Source organism: Buteo buteo, chromosome 8 (assembly GCF_964188355.1).
Source record: "Buteo buteo chromosome 8, bButBut1.hap1.1, whole genome shotgun sequence".
NCBI classification, from domain to species: domain Eukaryota; kingdom Metazoa; phylum Chordata; class Aves; order Accipitriformes; family Accipitridae; genus Buteo; species Buteo buteo.
Window position 1 is genome coordinate 3207608 of NC_134178.1, and position 20971 is coordinate 3228578.

The 20971-nt window shown below is 36.7% G+C and overlaps 1 protein-coding gene across 1 annotated transcript in view; it reads left to right on the top strand.

Moving 5' to 3' along the window:
• Positions 1-20971, top strand: part of POLA1 (DNA polymerase alpha 1, catalytic subunit) — a 200313-nt gene that overhangs the window by 62072 nt on the left and 117270 nt on the right. Inside the window, exons 27-32 of the mRNA XM_075033499.1 lie at positions 8992-9024; positions 10595-10687; positions 13900-14105; positions 15398-15530; positions 17159-17290; positions 19351-19525. Coding sequence (XP_074889600.1) covers positions 8992-9024; positions 10595-10687; positions 13900-14105; positions 15398-15530; positions 17159-17290; positions 19351-19525 — 772 coding nt within the window. The remainder of the gene's footprint in view (positions 1-8991; positions 9025-10594; positions 10688-13899; positions 14106-15397; positions 15531-17158; positions 17291-19350; positions 19526-20971) is intronic.

The window sequence follows — 20971 nt, forward strand, 5'->3', positions numbered from 1 at the left end:
GCTATCGCTAGGTCTTGCCTGAAGCAGGAAAGGTTAAGTGTCCCATGTGGAGTTGAAACAGTTTTCTTTCCCTGATACCACCTAGGAAGGCAGTTAGGAGCTGCCACAGGGGCTACTCTGAAGAGACTGTGTAGGAGCCACATCAATACAGTGGCTGATGTTTGGACATACTGGACATGGTACCTGCCCTCCTCCTACTTTTTCACTACTTTGATCGGTACCAAATGTAGTTGTGAGTTTCTGAGACTTGAGCACTGGTAGTTATTTAGTCCTGCATAGGCACCTTGGTAAAAATCTTCATTTGGTACCAGTGCTTATTTCATTCAGGTTTCATTGTTCTTTGGAATTGGAATAATCTTTGTTGAATTTCGTCCAGTTATCCGTTGTAACCAGGAAAGGTGGCACAAAGTCAAAGACTAAGGTTTCTCTACTTGCAGCAACAGTGTTCCTGGTTTCTAGCACTTTGTGTGTATGGTCCTGCATGATGAAAAACTTAACTCTGTTACGTCTCTTTGATGCAGCAAGATCCATCTTATAGCAGATTCTCTTTTTTTTTTTCTTTTTTTTTTTTTTTTCCTGTTTGGGCAATCCTAAAAGGACTTGCTTTCACCACATGCTTTGTTTTTTAAGTACAGTTGTGAACCCTTTAGGCATTTGTATACACCTGATCTCTCAACTTTTGCATTTGAGTAGCTTGGTGGAAACCTGAACATCCCAGTATAGTTAGGAAGCTGAATGTACAGGAACTTCTCCTTCCTTAATCAGAGAGGCTTAACAATGTATCATATCTGGAGCAGATTATTTTGGAGGCTTTCAGAATGATCCTTTTCTTCAGAGTAGGGAGATGACATTAAAGGTGGCACTGAGACACTTGGGTTGTCCTGGTTTAAAGCTCTCCTTACCAGGCTGGGCAGCCTGTTGGCACAGGTGGTTCTGCCCCATGTAGTGAGATGGATCCTGCCTTGTCCAAGCAATTCTTAGTCCTCAAAAGGAGGTCCATGAACATAAAAACCAAAACCCTGCTGCTGACACCAGCTGTGCAACCGTGGACTATGAATGAGTATTGTTTAACTTCATAAAAACAACTGTCATGTTGTCTAAATATGTCTAATTTAATGAAACAAAATTACATGCTTTATGAAAATCTTGCATGACGTTTAAGAAATTAGGTAAGAGAACTTTCTTTGGAGGGTAATTAGAGGCTAAAGTACTTTTCAGAATTTGAATAGATGTTGCTTTGATAGAAAACCACTTAGTCAAGATGAAAGAACAGTTTACTTTTAAAGCAGTTCAAACCACTTACAAAGATTTTTTTTTCTTGATGGACACAACGTTCATACAGAATCTATTCATTACCAAGACTAGCATGTCCTCTCATCTCCTATAAAATTTCAGGATCACTTTCAGTGAATATACGTGTACCTAGACAGAGGTTGCCTTGCCCTGTTCAGTGTACCTATTGCAAAATGCTTATGGTTCTTCAAGAAAAAGGCTGTGTTTTTCAGTAGCTGTCCTTTTTCTTTTAAGAATACTTAGCAGATAGGAAGTGTTTTCTGCATTTGTTTTTCTCTAGCACTTGCTTGTCTTCCCCCAGCCCTTCCCTTTTCTCCAAACATACAAGTTGTGGTTATTATTTAAGAGATGCTGACCAGAAGAACCTTAGAAGAGTAATCCAGGTTCACTTCCTGCCAACTCTACATTCCCTTCTTGCCTTAAAGGGCCTTTCTTTTACACCTTTCTTTCTTCTTTCTTACACCTTTCTTTTTGTAATGAAATTTTCTTTAACAGTTGGAAGATAAGGGAGGAGGGCCTCATAGACTTGCGAGTCCTGGTTACTGATTTTTTTACTAAAAAAAGGGGGGGGGGAGATTTGATTCTCAAGGAATTTGTCATCATCTTGGGTAGTGCACTGAGTTTATCCACTGCTTAAAAAAAATATTTCAGTCTTTAGAGTATTAGCTTTATTTCTTTTTCTGGTTTACAGAAATACTTGATCTTTTTGAAAAACTGTCTTCACTGTTGATTCTGAGACCTACTCCCTGATTTCTCTAGGACTTGTAGTTACATGGCTATGAGAGTAACTTATCTGAGAGATGAGACAGTACTTACATTCCTATCACCTGAAGATTGAGATACACGCTTATATATTTGAAAGATAATATCTAAAAACATGGTTCCACTTAAACCTGATGTGGAGGATGATATGGTTATTCTTCCCTACTTGGGAATAGTTTTTGCTGTTATTTGGAGGAAAATCTCTGTGGTCTGTTGTAAGCCTTGACTAGATTCTAACTTGTCTCACCAAACAGGAAGCTTTGATTTATAAGTAATTAATTTTAATTATTTACTGTTCTTGTCATTTTATTTTTTCTAGTGAAAGACTGATTCTCTATTGCTGAATATGTTAAACCAGTTCAATTTGGGAAACAAAGCAAAATAAAGCTTTCCTGTCTAAATGTTTGTTCATTTCACTGAAACAAATGCTGCTCTTTTCTCTATGGAGGATATACTTGTCTGTATTCATTGAAATACTGAACAACTTAACACATGTTTTGGTTTTATTAGGAAATAGTAAGTGATGGGTATCATATTCTTGCTTATTAGAAGTGGTTTTGCTTATGGTTTGTGATATGGTTAGCTTTTGATGTAGTTGCAGTGTACTTGAAATGCACAAAAGGTTTTCCTATTAAGTATAAAGCTACCTTTGCTTCTTACATTTAAGTACAAAATGTTCATCAAGCATAGAAGTATTTAATGGTTTTAAATAAAAAAAAATTCCTAAGAGTTAATAAGCTGAAATTGGTTTGAGTACCATGTTCTTCAAGGGTTTTTAGGTGTTGCAGATCTTATTTTTTTATGGGGTAAAACAGGGAAAAAAATTCCCTGCTCCTTCATTTGTTTTAGGCTTTCAGTTTTGAATGAGTTGGTCAGAAAGAAAACAATCCCGTGGGTGGGCTGTGAGCCCTGGTGCTTCTCTAGGAACTGCCACTGGTTCTGCTGTTTGGTTTGTCTGGAAGGAGCATTACTGACTGTCGAGGGTTAGGAGATGCCCACGCTGTACAGACATCTTTCACAGCTAGTTATTCACCCGGACTTTGTATTCTTACTGCTTCTGGGATCACAAAGTGAAGTCAGAACTGGGTCGGTTACCTTATATGCACCCAAGTGTTCAACTTCATTGTTGGGCACTCAGTTCCTCCATTTCCAAGATTCTAAATTAATTTCCACACAGAAGTTTTTGGGTGTTGTTTTTTGTTTGTGGTTTGTTTTTTGTTTTGTTTTGTTTTACTTCTGTCCAAAGCTGCAGGACTATTTAATTGTTTTTTCTTTCATCCTAGTACAAAAATAATCCTTTCCAAAATAGGCAAAAGTTGCTTTAGTATAGCATGGTTTGTAATATATTGTGCAGAATAACCAATAACTCTACAACTTGGTAAAGAGTTAATTCTGGTTTTCCTATTCTCTTCAGTGAAACCCACCACAAATACTTGAAATAGAGGTACTGTAGAATTTTAAAGGTGTAATTGTTTCTGGCACTAAGGGAACATTGTCTTCAAGTTGTAATTTGATTCACATCATCATCTTCAGTGTTTTACTGTCATCTTTGCATTCCTTGTCAAAATGTGACAAAGGTACACAGGATTTTGGTTGTGTTCAGCATGTTTCTATTGTTGCCTTTTTTGTGTTTTCCGTTGTTCATGAGGCAGAAGATCCAACCTTTTGTTGGCATGTAAACATGTGTTACTGAATCTTTGTGTACACTGCTTCAGCCCTTGGAACCATTCTCCCTTTGGTTTTGGTGCACCATCCAAGACTGGTTTTATATGCAGCCTCTATCAAAGTTGTATTAATGTCTGTCAGCTTTGTTGGGTGGAGTACGGATAGTTAATTTCAGTGTTTATGAAAAAAACCCACAAAACAAAACACCTGGAAGGGAAAATTTTGGCAGGGTGGGGTGTATTTCTGATGCTGTTAACATTTCCTAGGAATGAAGATTTTTGGGAAATGTAACTTCGAATGCATTGTCCAAGTACAGCAAATACTCTTTGAAACAAACTTATTTATTAACTACTTGAATCTGGTCACTCAAACTTTTCTAAACTAAGTCCATTGTCTAATGAAAAGGCTATGTAGTGGTGCTTCATTCCTTGTGGCTAAGAAGGCTTCCATCTTTCTTTCACTTTTGCTTGTGGCATATGTGCCTTTTTGTCCAGCGACAGAAACCTTTTTTGAAAATCCTCCTTAATAAAATCTTTTTGCAGCATCCTGTGGCCATGGTTCATCAGTGCTAGAGGCTACTTATCACAAAATATGAGCAAAGCTAATGAATAGGTTGCAAAAATACATGGGTTCAGAAATACTTCTTACATAGATTAGTGACTGTTGTTACATACTGGAACACAGTTCTTCCTGCCCATTTGTTCCGTGTCATGGGAAGGACTAGCTAATATGAATTTCTAAAGCTGATGACAGCATTATTTTCTTACTATATAATTGCAGAAGTAGACAGCTGAGATGGAAAAAAATATCAGGTCTACAGTAGATAACTACAGGTAGTCTTCAAAAATACATTCTTTTGCCAAGGCCTTAAGAGTGTTAGTTTTTCTCTTTGTGCAAAGTGAATGCATAAGTGGTTTTTTCTGTTGTTTTTTTGTTGGGTTTTTTTTTGGTATGCATCTTTGGTGCAATATTTTTGTAATCACTGCAGTCAGTCTTCAGTCTGGTCTTAAGTCTCCCTTTTGGTTCCTTCACATCTGCGGCCCCAGGAATCTACAGAAAATTTGTGTGTCTTCAGGAGAAATCTTTGCATCAGTGTGTTAGTTTTGTGCCCTGTCCCATTGTTTTTTAACTCGGGTATGTTAGCTTTTTTTTATATAAGCATCTTCTCATTGGAAGGTACTCTTTAGTGGTTTTTAAAGAAGGAATCTTTCAAAATACTTGATATAATGGATAATAGTAAAGCTGTTCTTTGTGTATTTATTTATTTTTAATCATTCCCTTTCTTAAATCACGTCCTCATTTAATTAAGTAATTAGTGAGTTGGAGCAGAAGTAGGACAGGGAATTTTGCAGTTTGATTGCTTGTCTGCAATTACAATCTTTCAGTTTATATTGACTTGCAGTTCATGGGTGAGAGAATGTGTTTCTAGTCTTGCTTTTGCAAGAAAAAAGTTAAAATAGAATTTCACAGATGTTCACTGTGCTGAGAAGTTCACAGGTTTTTAGAAGTATATGTTTGCTGGGGGGAGGGGGCATGGCTGTACAGATGGGTTGCCAGGCAATTAATTCTTCCTACTTGGACTGCCTGCAGTAGGACACAATCCAGCTCTCATGAGCAGCGCAATATTATTTGCAAAAGGAAAGTACCGAGTAACAATTTTCCTATTCTCTTCCTTCTTTATTCTGTCTTCCCAGCCTCACTATAAACCTCCCTTCCTTTTCTGTGCATTTCTGAGAAACTGCTAATGATTGATATGATAGCAGTGCTGTCATTCTTTTTAACAAAAAAAAAAAAGAAAAAAAGTCATTTTTATTCTAGGTATTTTAATAGAGTCCCATTAAGGATGTATGGCTGACTGAAATATTGGCATGAAGGGCTCTCACTGAGCTGAGCCCAGGAATTAAGAAGTCAGGAAATCGGCTGCTGCATTGCAAAAGAACCTTGTGTGACACAGTATCTCCTGATTGGGGGGATCATTACTGCTATTATGACTCGACTTGCGTAGGAATTTTAAATTTCATCTGAATGTCAGTAATAACCCTCTTAGCAAATTATCCTGAATAAAATCACGAAGGCATTTTATATAATAGGTGTTGAATTACTGGATAGATTTGCTAATTAAATACTCTTTGTTCTGCTGCAGTTGACATTACAGGGTAAGATCTTGAACAATTATTCTCAACAGCTGTACTTTGTTAAGGGAAAAATTAACTACAAAGTTTATTTTTTTTTCTACACTTGAAGTTGGCAGATTTTTGAAATGTGCTTGAAAAAAATTCCATCATCCAATTGGTAATGAGAAGATAAATATGCAGGTGTTGCTGTGAAATCAGATAACTACCGACTGCCTTATTAATGAATTTAGCAAGCCTTTATAACCTTCTGTTTTGTAGCTGTTGGCACTTACAAGTGATCTCCTGTCAGAATGGGTAGCACTAGCATATGCCAGTCGCTTGATGAAGCTAACTTGTCTGTGACTGTCTTGTTACTACTTACATCCACTGCTGTCCTTGGAGACAATTGAGAAATGGTCTTTGCACAGCCAAACAATTTTTTTTAGTAGGGGGTAATCCTTTTTTTTTTTAAATAAAATATCTTTTTAACTATTAATAGAAAGCATTATTTCAGAGAATGAAGTAGAAAATGCCAGAGATTATCAAGGGAAAAAATGGTAGGCCTTCTTTTCTTTTACATATAAACTCTTAATTGTCCAATTTTAAAATTTTGTTTTGGGGACTCCTGTTTGCTTTTGGAGTACTAAGGGAAAGGTATAACCTTTATCTGTAGGAGTTAGCTAATTAAGTGAGAGAAAGGGGGGGTGGGGTGGTGAATAAGCTAGAACTCTGATTACTGTATATGAAATTTGATGTCATGTACCAGTGATATGTGTCTTTAGAATAATTTCAAAACTCCATGGAAAGGTGGTGGGGCAGTGCCATCTGAATCGCTCACTAGGAGATGAATACAAGTGGAATATTTTTTTTAAGGTTCTGACTAAAATGGAATTGGGTGCATCTGAGCACATTCAGCCTAGAATGAATCTGCAGTTAAGACTGACCATCTTCCTGTTCTTCCTTGTCTACATAGAAGATTGAGGCCAGCCGAGCTTTTTGCAGCTTGGGACATCAGCAGAGTTCAGTCATCACGTTGTCCGAGTACCTAGTTTGCGGCATCAGTGGATGGTCTTTAAACCAACTGGATGTTTTGAACTTGACCCAGAGAGTGTAAATCCATAGGTATCCTTATGTGCTTGGGGAATAACCCTGATAAGGACATTCATTGTGAGTCAGCTGTGTCAAAGTTACATTGCGGTCTGGAACCTAACCTTTCCTTAAGGGCCTTGAAGAGAGTGGTATATTATGTTTGCTTAGCTCATGTCTTTGTACTTGAGTCCATCCTTAGGTGCAGTGATTCTTCTTCGAAGATGAAAGTGGCTAGGAAATGTGTCTGAACAGAAACTATGCTGAAACAGAACATTAAGTTTGCAAAGTCAAGCATTGCAAAACTAAGAATGCCAGTGGAATATAGCTTTCAGTGCATAATTCTGTGGTGCATAATTTAAAACAAACTGAAAAAGCGTAGTGGATCATCATACTTTAGTATTCATCGTTCATTGTTTAAGGGTTCAGAAATATTAAAGAAACTTGCCGTTAATGTTGAAGGAATGACAGTGTTGTCATCCTGTTCGTGTACTGTTATGTAGAGGTGGACGTTCCACCTTTGTTTCAGAATTGCTTGCTGTAATAGCAATAGTCAATATCATGATAGTCAAGACTCTTGCATTCATTTTAGGTGCCTTGGCCTTACGAAATTAATGAGATTTCCCTGAAGAAGGTCATACTCCCACTAAGCATGGCCAGCTGTTCCCTGTTTCTCCTTTTTCTTTCCTCTTCCCTGCTAATTTCTACTGCTCAGCTCCCTGTCACAGACTTCTTGACTACAAGTCATAATTCTGCCTTTTTGGCAAATATGGCCAAGGAGTATTGCAATTTAATGTATGAAAAATAATAAAACTTAGACTAGGTTACTGAATTTAATATAACCTGTTAAAATAGTGTGTTGCCTGACTATCTTTAAAGCTAGAGTACCAAATTGTTCACATTCACCTAACAGACTCTGATCTATCATCAATATAACAAGTGGTTCAAAGTAATCCTCTTTAAGAAAATTTAAAGTATAAATATATTAGTAGCAGGACTGGCTGAAAAAGAACTGAAGTTTATGCTGAGTGGGGATGGAGAGGACTGATACCAGGGAACTGGGACTAACCAGGTGGAATCTGGAGCTGTGTGCCAGAGCACCAGGATGCTGATGAGAGAGGAAATGGGGAATACAGTGGAAACATGGCCAGGTGACTGAAGGAATGGACCGGATGTTGGTTCTTTTGCAGCTGTGCAAACTTCACCAAGCCCTTCCTGCTGCAGCAGCTACACGTTTTGTTCGTCAAGCTAGTTTTACTTTGTCTCTTCTGCGCTACAGCTGTATCTGTGGCTTCAGATGGTACGCTCTTCCACCCCTCTCCCCTATGCTGACCAGTATTAGAGGTGGAAGCAAGAGCCTACTCATGTGAGGTCTCTATAGCTATTTCTAAGGTTCAGAGAATTGCTATTCAGAGCATTCAGGGAACTTGGGATGAGCTCTTGGCTGAGGAACAAACCTCGTTACACACGGATTTGCTCACTGAGTCAACATCTTTATCCTACCTCTATCCCAGCTCCTTGTCCCAGTTCTGGTTTCCCTAAGGAGTTTTTTTTTTTTTTTGATGACCCAGTTTGAGATCACTCTAAGGGTAATCAACCTTTTGACTAGGTTCTTGTTATGTGAGCAGCATCCAGGCTTTACTGAGTAAGACAGGACATTTTGGGGGAAAAGACTCAATGACATCAAGAGATAAGATGATGGATATGGAGGAGATGACTGACCTATATTACTGAAATAGGCTTAATTCTGGCACTTCCTGATTAGGTTTTATTTGAGCATTTGATTCAATGTTCTTTTTTTCCTAAGGTAGAATGTGTGTGTGCACATGCAATTTTGAGATTTGTTTTAATCTTGTTTTAGGGGAGTTAATAATAGCATTAATACAAGGTCAGATGAGAATTTACTCATGTAATAAGAGTATTGAGGTGACTGTGTGTTGCCAGGAGAGAGGTAGTTTGCTTTGTTTTGAAAGGTGAGAGCATTTGGAGTTAGCAACCTAATGGATATGTTTGCATGTGTTAGCTTGTAATTATATCATACACTAATCTTTGATTATTTTTTTTATTTCAGATTTTGATGCATACCAAGGAGATGGTGCAAAAGGTAATGCTGAGCATTTTCATTAAACAACAACCCTTAAAGAGCACACCTGGTGAATTTTTTTTTTATTCTAGGAGAACTGTAACCCAAACAGACCTGAAATCACTTCTTAGGATGCCTGGTTTACAAATGTAATCCTTCCTAATGGATTATAGCTTTTTTTCTTTTCCTACCACAGATATGATCTGGCCCCTGCTTGAAGCCTATGTGCGACTGTTTCAAGGAAATTAGCAACAGTGCTAATTAGAGTTTACTCATAGACCTGTTACACCATGTGTTCTAGTGTTTTATTATGGTTTATTTTTTGGCATCCTTTAAACTCTGTCACAGGGTGGTTTTTTGACTGTATGGAGTTTAACATGGACATAGCCATGCTGCAGTTTTTACAGCTGCATTGATTTTCCACCACTGAAAACATCAGGTTTTTTTTTCAAGTTAATATTATGTAATTGGATGCATCTGCCCATTTTTTTGGTGACATTTTTTCCTTGCTATGCCTTTTCATATGCACCTCAGGCTTTTTTATGTGCCTCGGTTTGTCTAGAGTTTGATCCATTATCCCAGAGTATTATGGTAGTCTGGCTGCTGTTTGAACACAATCTTGTCCAAGCAGGGCATTTGAATTATTACAAGGATCAGTATGAGAGATGATACAAAGGGCAGAGTGTCAGTCAGAGAGAAGGAATCAAGTAGGTGTTTGTGTTCATCTCCAGGTGTAATTGTTCAGTAGTTCAACCTGGGGATACAAAACTTGTGGGTGATAGTAGCTAGATCCTCATGCAAAAGGAGTGCCTTGTACCCTGAAAGATCTACTGCCCCAGGGAGGACTAACACAGGTAACTAGATTACAGTAGGAAAAAAAAAAAAAAAAGATGGGAGTGAGAAAATGGAAATATGAAGCCACTTGCATAATCTGAAAAAGTGTAAGAAGAGCAGCCTAATCTGGGCAGTACTGTGGCATTGTCAGTTATGGTATCCACTAGCCAATATTTTCACTAGATTTGTTTGAAATAGAGTATCTAAGTTTTTGGGTTGGGTTTTGTTTTTAAGTCCAGAATGACTTTTTTGCAGTAGTATTGTGATGGCTACAAATGGGATAGGATACCTGACTGTGGTATTATCTTTCAAGCACATTGGCTAAATGCCTCATCTGAATAGTCTGAATTTGTCCGGCAGTCTTTGAGTTGAAGTGATCTTCTTGTGTCCTAGCAGTCCAAAATTATTTCTGATTAGAGTTCCTGCTGTTTCTCAAGATGAGACTTGTTCACTGACTTAGTTTTCTAGCGTTCATTTAGTAAAATTCTAACCACTTATATTAGGTACACAACTGAACAGTGATGGTTTTTTTTTTAAACATATCAGTGATTTAAGTTTCATCATTCTCTTTAAATTCATGTACGTCTTAATGAAATGTACAGACTTCTCAGTAAAAACTTACTTTACGTTTTTCTGCTCTTTAGTATTTAAGGGATAATATACAGATAATGGTATTTTTGAATCTTGAAAATGAGGTGGGACTTTAAAAAGACGGAGTGGTTCTGTTTTGTTTTTCAAAGCAATTTGTTTCATTTAGATGAACCTTGAAGTGATTTATGGAGACACAGATTCCATTATGATAAATACTAATAGCACCAATTTGGATGAGGTCTTCAAGCTCGGGAACAAGGTAAGGAATTTCTTCTTTTTAGAGCTTTCCTGCATGTCTCTGTTGTAACAGTGAGTGGAGCAGATGGTATTAAGAGAGGACTCTATGGCATAAACAGAGAATAGGCCACAAGGAAGAATTTGATGTATGGAAGCTATGGAGTAGTAAAAGTTCAGTGCCCTGTCTTCAGACGTAGCTACTCTGTGCGTTTTCTAAAGTGATTAAATTAAATGAAATGTTTCATTGTATAATGAGCTTTTTTTACCAATCCTAAGTTACCAGGATGCTATCTGAATACTTGGTAAGTCAAAATGTAAGGTACAATTCCTCCACATTAGTTAAAATTACAATGTGAACACAATTTTGATGTTAATGATTTTTTGTTTTGACATGAGAGATGTCTATCAGTTTAGTTTTGTTTAGTTATGTAGTGTGTGTTACACTCTATCTGCCATCAGATTTCCAGTGGCAAATTCAAATATTAATTTCCAAGGTATACTAGATATGGAAGAGATGTGTTTGATTAGCAGTTGGCAATTGATGATGTGGAAATTTTGCAGCTCTCCGAAATTGTGGAAGATAAGCGAGAAATGTTTCAGAACATTTTAAAGAAAAGATGTAAGAGAAGTTGGTTTTGGAAGAAATTGTGATAAAAATGAAAGCTATGGAAGCTCTAAAAAAAACAAAGAAAACTTTGAGGGTTTTTTCATTATAGTATTAAATAAAAGTAATGTAATTTTAAGGCAAGAGTGATTCTGGGGTTTTTTTAGAATGCTTCTGCTTTCATGCTAGGTTGGTACTTTCAGAAGTAGGTGCATCTCAGGAACATGGAAAAAGGAATAATATCTTGATGTCATAACCAAGTAGCAGGAGGGCTGATGGCATGGAAGAAAGCAATCTCTTTTTTGTTTGCCACCTACAAGACTATATTTAGTTTCAAATGTATATATAGTAGTCTATAAGAAAGTTTAATCTCACTCTAGCCGTGCGTATGTGTGGTTTCATTCTGGTTTGGTTTTTATCCCTGTACTCCCATTTGCTGGGTAAATGTTACAGAGGAGCAGTTAAATGATAATAATTTTTATAAAGTCTGACAGGATCATCATCATAGGTTAAATACTTCTGATTTTGATTCAGGTTTACTGAGAGAATGGGGGGGGGTGTAACATATGAAAAATTATCAGGATAGAGAATTGTATCTGTTGATGAGGAACACTCTTAAGAAATGTCACTGTTCTATTGCATATTAATTTCTTTCCCCAAATATCATTTTCAGAGATGAGGGGTATTTACATTGCATTCATTATACTTTTGTTTTGATGTAGACTGTATGGAAGGCACACAGGTTTAATGCAAACAGATACTGTGAGAGCAGTTAGCGTATGTACCTCTGTTCTGATGCAGAGTGTCAATTTATAGGTTGCCTTCAGCAGTGAAGCATTCCTCCCGAGACATTTTGTTTTTCTATTGGAGAAAATTCTCTCATCTTCTTTCTGAATTTTCCCATCTAATGCCTTGTCTCACAGGTTTCTGCTTGTGTTCACCCCTGCCTTAACCCCCATTATTTATATGCATGCCCCTTTTAGTCATTACTCAGCAGAATTTCATACATTTCTCATTTTCTGTGCATCCTTGTGAATCAGATTTGCCAGTACATTCAATACTGCACTGTTGCTGGTTTTTAAGCACTTCCTTAGTATGATGTAGAAAAAATAATTTAAAAGACTTTGAAAAAAAAAATAGCAGAAAAATGTTCAGAGGAATTGTTTGACTGTTTTGCTTTAATGAGTAAAATACGAACCTTTTGACAAAACAGTTTTGCTTCATGATGTCCTTCATAACTTATAAATATACAAGGGATATAAAACACTACTAAGGATAGCCCCAGATTATTAAAAGTGATGATAGCTACTGCAATAGGAAAAAGGGAGATCTAAGTGAGAAAAATTAAATACACATGTATATGTATACATATATATATGTATACATATACATAATACATATACATGGAAAATTTGTAAGGAAAGTTTTGGTTAAAACTGGTAATGTGGGTCCAAAGCTAGGTAGAAAACCAATGAGATTTTATGCTGGAAGTACTGTTCCTGTCTTAGTGAGGGTATATGTTAGGTGGCAAAAGAACTTTAATTTATATAAAACTTCAGTGAGGCATGAGAAAAGGATAGTTCATAGTTGGTGGTCTCTGACGAAAGAACTGGAAATAACAGAGGAGTAGGAGTGGTCAAGAGGGAATGAAAGTTGAAAGAAAATGAAGAGTAGAACATGTGAAGACAGAACAGGATGTCTGAGGAGTGATATGCAGGTATTCTGTTGAAGAAAGTAAAGTAAAAATATATGAAGAAAGAAAAATGCGAGTGGGGAAACTTTTAGTTGAGCCAGTAGGTGGGCGAATGTGTACTGAAACTGAAGTTCTTAAAGGTACATGCTGTTTTGAGCTGTTGCACTTTTACAAAGGTAAGAGATGTGGAGCCACTTGATATTTTGTACTATATTAAGACAACACATCAAGTGCAATTTCAAGCTTTTGTATGTGGATAAGACATAGCCCGTGTGTAGAAAAATGGCACCTTTTCCTCTCAAAAGAAATCAGGCTATAGAAAAAGTAGGCATATTGTGGGGAAGGGTATAAATAAACACTTGCCCATTTGTGCGTGTTTTTCCTGAACAGACACAGAGCTCTGGTCTGCAGTCATAGCTCTTCCTCCCCTCCCTGGTTGGAGGGGGGAGAAAAAAAAAGTGCCTTTGCAAGACACCTTTTTTATAAAGCAATTTCCATGTTATAAATGACGGTCTCTTATCTTTTCCTAGTAAGTGGATCCCTACTCTGAAATCCCTTGTTCGCTTAATTTATGTGAGAGGCTAGATGGAGTAGCCGCCCTAGTAAAACGGGTTGGAGTCAAGTTATCTGCAAGGTCACATTCAGTCCCATGCTTCTCTGCCCAGTTTAATTTTATTAGGGAGTTAGGTATACCAAGCTGTAAATCCTGAAGAAGCCAATGGGTGAACCTTAATTTTAATAGTAGTTCATAGTTACTACTGTGTACTTAATTTCATGCTTAATGATATCTAACGAGTCTTTAAAATGTGAATGCAAACACACAGTGTGTAGTGTTACTTGTTTTAAAACTTAAGAATGATACAATTCTAGATGGAAGTTAAATTTGTCCATAGTTACTAAGGTGTTGCATTTGGTTTTAATGTTGGTGCTTTCACAGATCAAAAGTGAAGTGAACAAGCTCTATAAACTGTTGGAAATTGATATCGATGGAGTCTTTAAGTCCTTGCTACTGTTAAAGAAGAAGAAATATGCTGCTCTGATTGTGGAACCAACAGGAGATGGGAAATATGTAACTAAACAAGAACTGAAAGGATTGGATATAGTCCGGAGAGACTGGTGTGATCTTGCAAAAGAGACTGGAAAGTGAGTTTCTTTTTCCCATTGTCCTCTTTGCTTTAAGATATTAAACAGTACATGCTTCATAAACATTTGATATCACGTGGCTGTTTCCTGAACAGTGCAGACTGGTAACTAACATCACTGTTACAGCATCTTAGCTGATTTTTTTAGGAGATAGTAAATGTTACATTTTGGCATTGGTAACAGATTATACCTGTGCCAGTCCCAATGTCTCTAATTTTACTGTCTGTTTTTGTATCTTCTGTGGAAGCTATGCATTGGAGTTGTTGCAATGTTGTATGTGCAGTTTAATAAACCACAGCTGAAAGCTTGTGGAAATGGTAGGTACTATCAATGTTTGGAGTCATAGGTTTTAGGTCAGACTTTTTTTCAAAGATGGTTAAAGAGGCTGGTGGTCAGCTCTTTCAGCATCCTCTAATAAAGCTGGAAGTGCACTGGGTGCAGCCTGAGGAAGTGATCCCTTCCCCCAAGACTGTTTCTCTTCCATTTTTCAAATGAGACTCTTCTGATGCTTCATTATGATGGATGCTGGATCGATGATTTATTAGTTGTCATTGCACAGGGCACTTTCGTACTTGCATTCAATGGAGATAATACATTTAGCACTGTAGAAAGAAAATTGGAGTGGGTGGAGAGGTGGTCATCTGGAGGCTGACTCAACTTGTATTGCGTACTGCCTCTTGAAAACTTAACTTAAATAAATTGGGGCCCAAATGTATCAAAAAATGAATACTTTTCTACATCTGTAAAAATACACCACACACTTGCTTACTGTTCTTAAGACTTGCATTTTCTAAGAAAAGATGCATCATAATAGAAGCAAATTTTTCCAAGTTAGGAATGTATTAGTAATTAAAGCTATACAAATGTTTGAGAGTGTTCTTTAGTGACTAACTCTTCTGCAGCTGGCAGATCTTCCAACCACATTTTACAGAAATAGGCAAGACTTTGCTTACTTGATATGTTCTCTTCTCCCCCATCTTAAGATACCTGCTATGGAATAATAAATGGCAAAATGAAATGGGAGCAGAAAATAGAAACCAGTTGCACTCAACAATTCCAAATCACTGTTTAACATTAGAACTATTTAAAATAATTTGCTTCTAGTACAATAAGTAAATAAATAAAACGCAACATGAAATATCCTGGCAATTTTCTATAAATTTTGCATGAGGCTTCATCCTTAGGCTCTTTAATTTCTAGAGGTAACACAGGGGAAGAGAGGATTGTGTTTATTGTAATGGTTTTGCTTTGCCTGTCTTAAGCTTTTCTTCAATTCTGGACTGTTTTTACAGCTATATAATTGGTCAGATTCTTTCTGATCAGCCCCGAGACATAATCGTGGAAAATATTCAAAGGCAGCTCATAGAAATTGGAGAAAATGTGATCAATGGCAAGATCCCAGTAAATCAGTTTGAAATAAACAAGGTAAATGACGTCTCAGCTCTTTTCTGTCTTGGAAAAACTTTACTGTTCCTGAATATATTGACTGCTGATAAAAATCTTTTTAATCCTTTTAATGCTGTGAAATATCAAGAGTTCTATTAGATACTGAATAGCATGGAACATACTGCAAAGATCCTACAATATGAGAAAAAATACCTTGTGGGGCTAGAGGCCTGTCTTGCTTCCTCAGAATAACAACTTTTGTGTCTTGTCCCATCCTGCTGTCTTCCCCGCTGATTCTGCACTTTGAGAATGATGTGATAGTTCATGCTTTCAGGAGACGTTTTCTCCTAAGCTGTTATTTTATATTTTAGGTTTAAAATACATAAACTGAAGAATGCAATGGAAAAAATCAAGCATTCTGTTTTCTAGAAAACCCATATAAAAGCATACTGTTGTTAGTTTATTTCTCTTCAAAGCTCCATAGAAGAAGGCTAATAGTCATTTTGAGATCTCATTCAAGACTTTCCTGCAGCAAGAAGTAAAATACTCTGCTTTATCTATAGGAGTTTTAGCAAACAGCGTTGTGGTTTTGGTTTATTTTTATGAATCCTCAATGAAACCTGTAGTTTTAACTTCAAAAGCTCCCCCCGCCCTGCCCCTGCTAGGGGGCTGTTTTACTAATGAGTTGGATATTACGTGCTCCTCTCATGCTTCTAATAGAAGAGATTTTCCAAATTTGCTCTATCCAAAGTCTCTTTCTTTTGCCAGCCAGACATCTGTCTGCTCTGTAAGACTGTGTTAATCAATCAGTTAAGAAGTGTGTTCAGGTTGTCATTTGAGTCTTGGAGAAATCAGTGATTTTTATGGTTGACTAAAAAAAAAAACAAAAAAACCCCCCAAAAAACCAAACAAGGTGTTCTGACGCAAATAATCAAACAGTACTTAGTATCCCAGTAAAAGATATACATGGAATAATTTTCACTTTAAATGCTGAATGTTCCTCTGTTTTACTACTTTGGGAAAAAATAAATAATGTGTTTCACTATTAACTCAAATGTATAAGTTGTTTCTAAGAATTGGGATGACGGTAAATATTTAAACGTAGCATTTTATTTTATGTAAAGGAAAAACACATTGTGGAATCTCAGTAGTATGAGATACGTGGAAATATTTAAATCCAGTTGTATCCTCTTGCTACAGAGTGTTAAATACACTTAACCACTTGATATTCAAATTTTACTTTATGACCTGACCTGGTGCAGGGGTCAGAGGGTAATCTCTGGCTGTATTTTTGTATTTTGCGTAATGTTTTCATCTTCAATGTAGTTTAATTTTAAAACAATTGCATTATATCTGTAACTGTTTTGAACTGTTGTGCTTTTAATGTAATGCATTTTTCAGACAGCAATTGTAGAAGCATCCTCTCATTTTATTAATAATAAAATTTTTAAAGTATGAAGGACTGGTACCTAGACCTTAATGTCTGGAACGTACCTTTATTACAATTTTTTCATCTTTCTTTTTTGTCTTGCAAATGTACTTGTGAATAGTAGATGGATGAGGATAGCTACTATGTAATCTTGTCTTTGAAAGTTCTGAGTTGTCCATCACGGAAGTAAAATCCTTTTCTCATAGTTATGTTTCTGTTTCCTCCTTTGATCTCTCAGGCATTGACAAAAGATCCACAGGATTATCCTGACAGAAAAAGCTTGCCACATGTGCATGTTGCCATGTGGATAAACTCTCAAGGAGGCCGGAGGGTGAAGGCAGGAGACACGGTGTCATACATCATTTGTCAGGTAAAAATGTCTTTATATATAGCTAAATACTAGGTATTGTTTTGAGAGATGGCAAAGAAAACCAATCGAACTCCTGGAAAAAATGTTTTGATGTTTCTTTGTAGTGAGATTATGTTATAGTTTAAAATAGTCAGTTTACTGCACTAAATTCAGTGTTGTAGAGCCAGAAAGAACTATTGTGATCAACTCAGCTCATCTGACTATTTTCATATAGTGGCTGATGAAATTTCCCTGAATTAATTTCTGTTTGGAACTAGAACTTATTTTTAAGGAAAATATCCAGTCTTCGTTTTAAGGAGAAGAAAATTCTGGTGGTGAAGAGCCTGTCATTCTTGGAAAGCTAGCTAATTAATTGGTGGCGGTGGTTAAATAGTGTCATTGTTATTTCCAGTCTCAACCTGTGTCTTTTCAGTTCATAGTCATTGGATCTGGCACTACCTCTGTTAGATAGACTGGGGAATTTGAGGAACTTTCTATTTTCAGATGTTTATCCTATAAATGTTTGTCATTATCTCACAAATATATAGTCCACTTTGGATTTGCTGTTAAAAAAAAAAGGTGTCGGTTGGATTAGATGGACCAAGGGATCTCTTGTGCCAAACTGATGGACTTGGCAACGTGACTTCTACAGTGGACCACTATTTCAGCTCCTTCATCGTTACAAACTGAAAGATACTGTATTTTATTTAACTGAGAATTCTTAGCCTGGCGTGACAAAGCTGCCAAGACTTATGAGAGCTGGGCCATGGGTACGGCTGAGCAATGGCACAATACAAGAGAAGAATGTACTTGTTGAAAGAAGGGAGCTGAAGGAATTGCATTGTAATTATTTTTGCAAAGCAGCTGGATGAGCTGAATAGTCCTAAATTAATTTTGTTCTGAATACTAAGTTGTCTGAAAGGAGTGGGAGGGACCAATGGCTTGCAGTCTGTCTTTATTAGTGATGGGTTTTCAGTCCATGGTTGCTGACCCTACTGAAGTCAGTAGCTTGTCTTAACTGAAAAATGAAGGTGTTGTGTTCATACATTAGTTTTATTTTGCTGTAAAAAAAAAAAAGGCAAAAAAGAGACTGTACTTAGCAAAAAATAAGCTGTGGTACTCCCCCCCCATCCCCATTAAGGTTTACTTCTAATACTGAATGCTTGCTAAAATACTGCTTTTAAGTTCTGCTCTAAGATTTTTTGACACACATGAAAAAATAAAATTTCCTAGTGTAGTTGTGGACTGGAAGTATGATTCTACAGACTGAATGAGTTACGTTTTCCAGAAGAGTAACATCATCTTAGAGTTGATACTTAATTCCTCCATGAATACTGTTTTCAATTTAATTATTGCCTTCCTAAATGGAATTATTTTCTTCTTATCTTCCTCTTTCAAGTTGGAGAAGAATGTAATGTATACTCTAACCTCTGAGTGGTGTTTCTCTGTTGGCTTGAGATGTCACCATGTGTTTCTTTCAGTTTTTCCGAATATTTCAGAATTTGCTCTTTCAAATTGATACTATTGCCTCTGCCATTTATTTGCATGCCAATGAATGATGGTCCATTCTCTGACCATGCATTCTATTTGTTTCTTTATAGAATTGAGGAATCTAAATTTCCTAGCAAAACAGATACAGTTTTGATATCCACGACTTAGAATTTGCTTGTTGTGCAAAATGATAATGCTAGTTTAGTACAAAGTGAATCCAAAATGCATGCCCTCTGCGTATTTTTAACTGGGCTGATGGTTACAATGTGTTTTCATTGTGCATTTCAGAATTGACAGATGGGACTGTTTACTCTGTCTACTCTTACTGATTTGCACGTGTAGGCTGCAATAATACAAGCTGGATTTACATTCTTGAACTTGCTAGTTGATGCCAGCATCAGCAATGCAATTTTTTTTTTTTACTACTGCTGGATTTGTATTGGATGCATAATAAATCAACCAAAAAAGAGTGATTGTGTAACAATTTTGTGAAAAAATAATGCGTAATGTTTGAAGCATAATCCTTTGCATAGACTGAATGTGGATTTTACTTTTTTCACACTTTGTTTTGTATGTGTCTCCTGTCTCAGGATGGATCTGATCTCAGTGCCAGCCAGCGAGCATATGCTCCAGAACAGTTGCAAAAGCAAGACAATCTTACTGTTGATACACACTACTACCTGTCACAGCAAATACATCCAGTAGTTGCTAGAATATGTGAGCCCATAGAGGGAATTGATTCTGTTCTTATTGCAACGTGGTTAGGTAAGTATTCTAAATTCAGTTTATTTAAAGAATTACAGGAGACAAAGTGAGAAGTTTTAATGTATGTTTCTTAACAGAAATGCTTCCCAAAATCAGTCTTTTTTACAATGAACAATGGCTTGTGTTACATAGTCTATAGAAAGCAGCTTGGATTGTAAGTGTATTTCTATGACTTTTGCAGAATACCATTTTTCAGAAGGTGATCGTTAACATGAACTTAATCTTAGAATACTACTTCAGAGTTGCAAAAATTTACTGTTCATAAATGACAGTACTATTGCATGTCTTTGAAATTTTCTTAAGTTACTGAAGTAGTTCTGGAGCATGCATCCAAAACTAGCATTTTTCCAGAGAGAAGCCCTAGCATCTCTAGCATCTTCCCAGGGAGAAAGCAGTCATAGTTACAATGAAAGGATACAAATATTTGGTAGGGTGTAAGTGAAGACTTTTGTTTGCTAGAACTGACCTAGTGGATAATAGAAACATAAAACCTTAGTAACAGTTTTGCCTGCTCTATATGGAGAAATGAAGTGGACAAAAAAAAAAAAGCAAGCTATAAAAAAATATGACTAATGCTGGTGACCCACAGAATCACCAGTTTTTCATCAAAGGAGCAACAGGGAATTGCTCTTGTTAGGGTTGTTTTTCCTCTTAAGAGGATGTCAAAGGAATTGGAGATTTTTCTGCCCAACTCTGATTGCCTCTGTCTGCTCCATTTCCTAGGCTTCTTACCTAGAAAGAAGTGTAGGTGTTGAAAAATTGTTAACAGTTGTGTCAGGTCTCTTTCCATGAAAATACAATGCTGTGCGTGTAATCCTTGTAGTGTTGTTTCCTCCCTAAAAGTGGTTCACCAACAGACATGATTGATTTCCTTGATAAACAGAATTTTTGTGATTTGTATCCTACATCTAGTTCATTATTTTTAAAACTGTTACTCAAGGACATGGAAAAAGTTGTTAATCTTGCTGGCTGCCGAGTTGTTGACAAGACTGTCCTCTCCCACAAGAAAACTTTTTTAGAGAGTTGCACTGTGTCAGTTTAATAATCTCCTGTTTGATGCTATACCCCTGTCTGGAGGAAGTTCAGACTTGGAGAAATTATTTTGTTCAGAATTTTGGAATGCTCAAAGGAAGAGTTAGTCCTCAGCATTTTGTATTTAGGTAATGGCCAAGATCCAGGATTTGGTCACTTAAAACCAACCAGCAGCATGTTGCCTTCAGGACTGTTCACCTGGGACGCTGCATCTCTTTAGCTTCCTTACTAATGGTGGGTTCTGCTCATGATAAGCTTGCAGTTTGCACTTAAAATGTGTGCAAGTAAGTTCCTGTCTTGTTGCTTCTCAAGAAGGGTGATAGCCATGAAAGATTTTCATCTTCCAAGACAGTCTGTATAATGTGCATCTTATTCCATCTCCATTTCCAAGTTATCTGTAAAAAAAAAAAACCA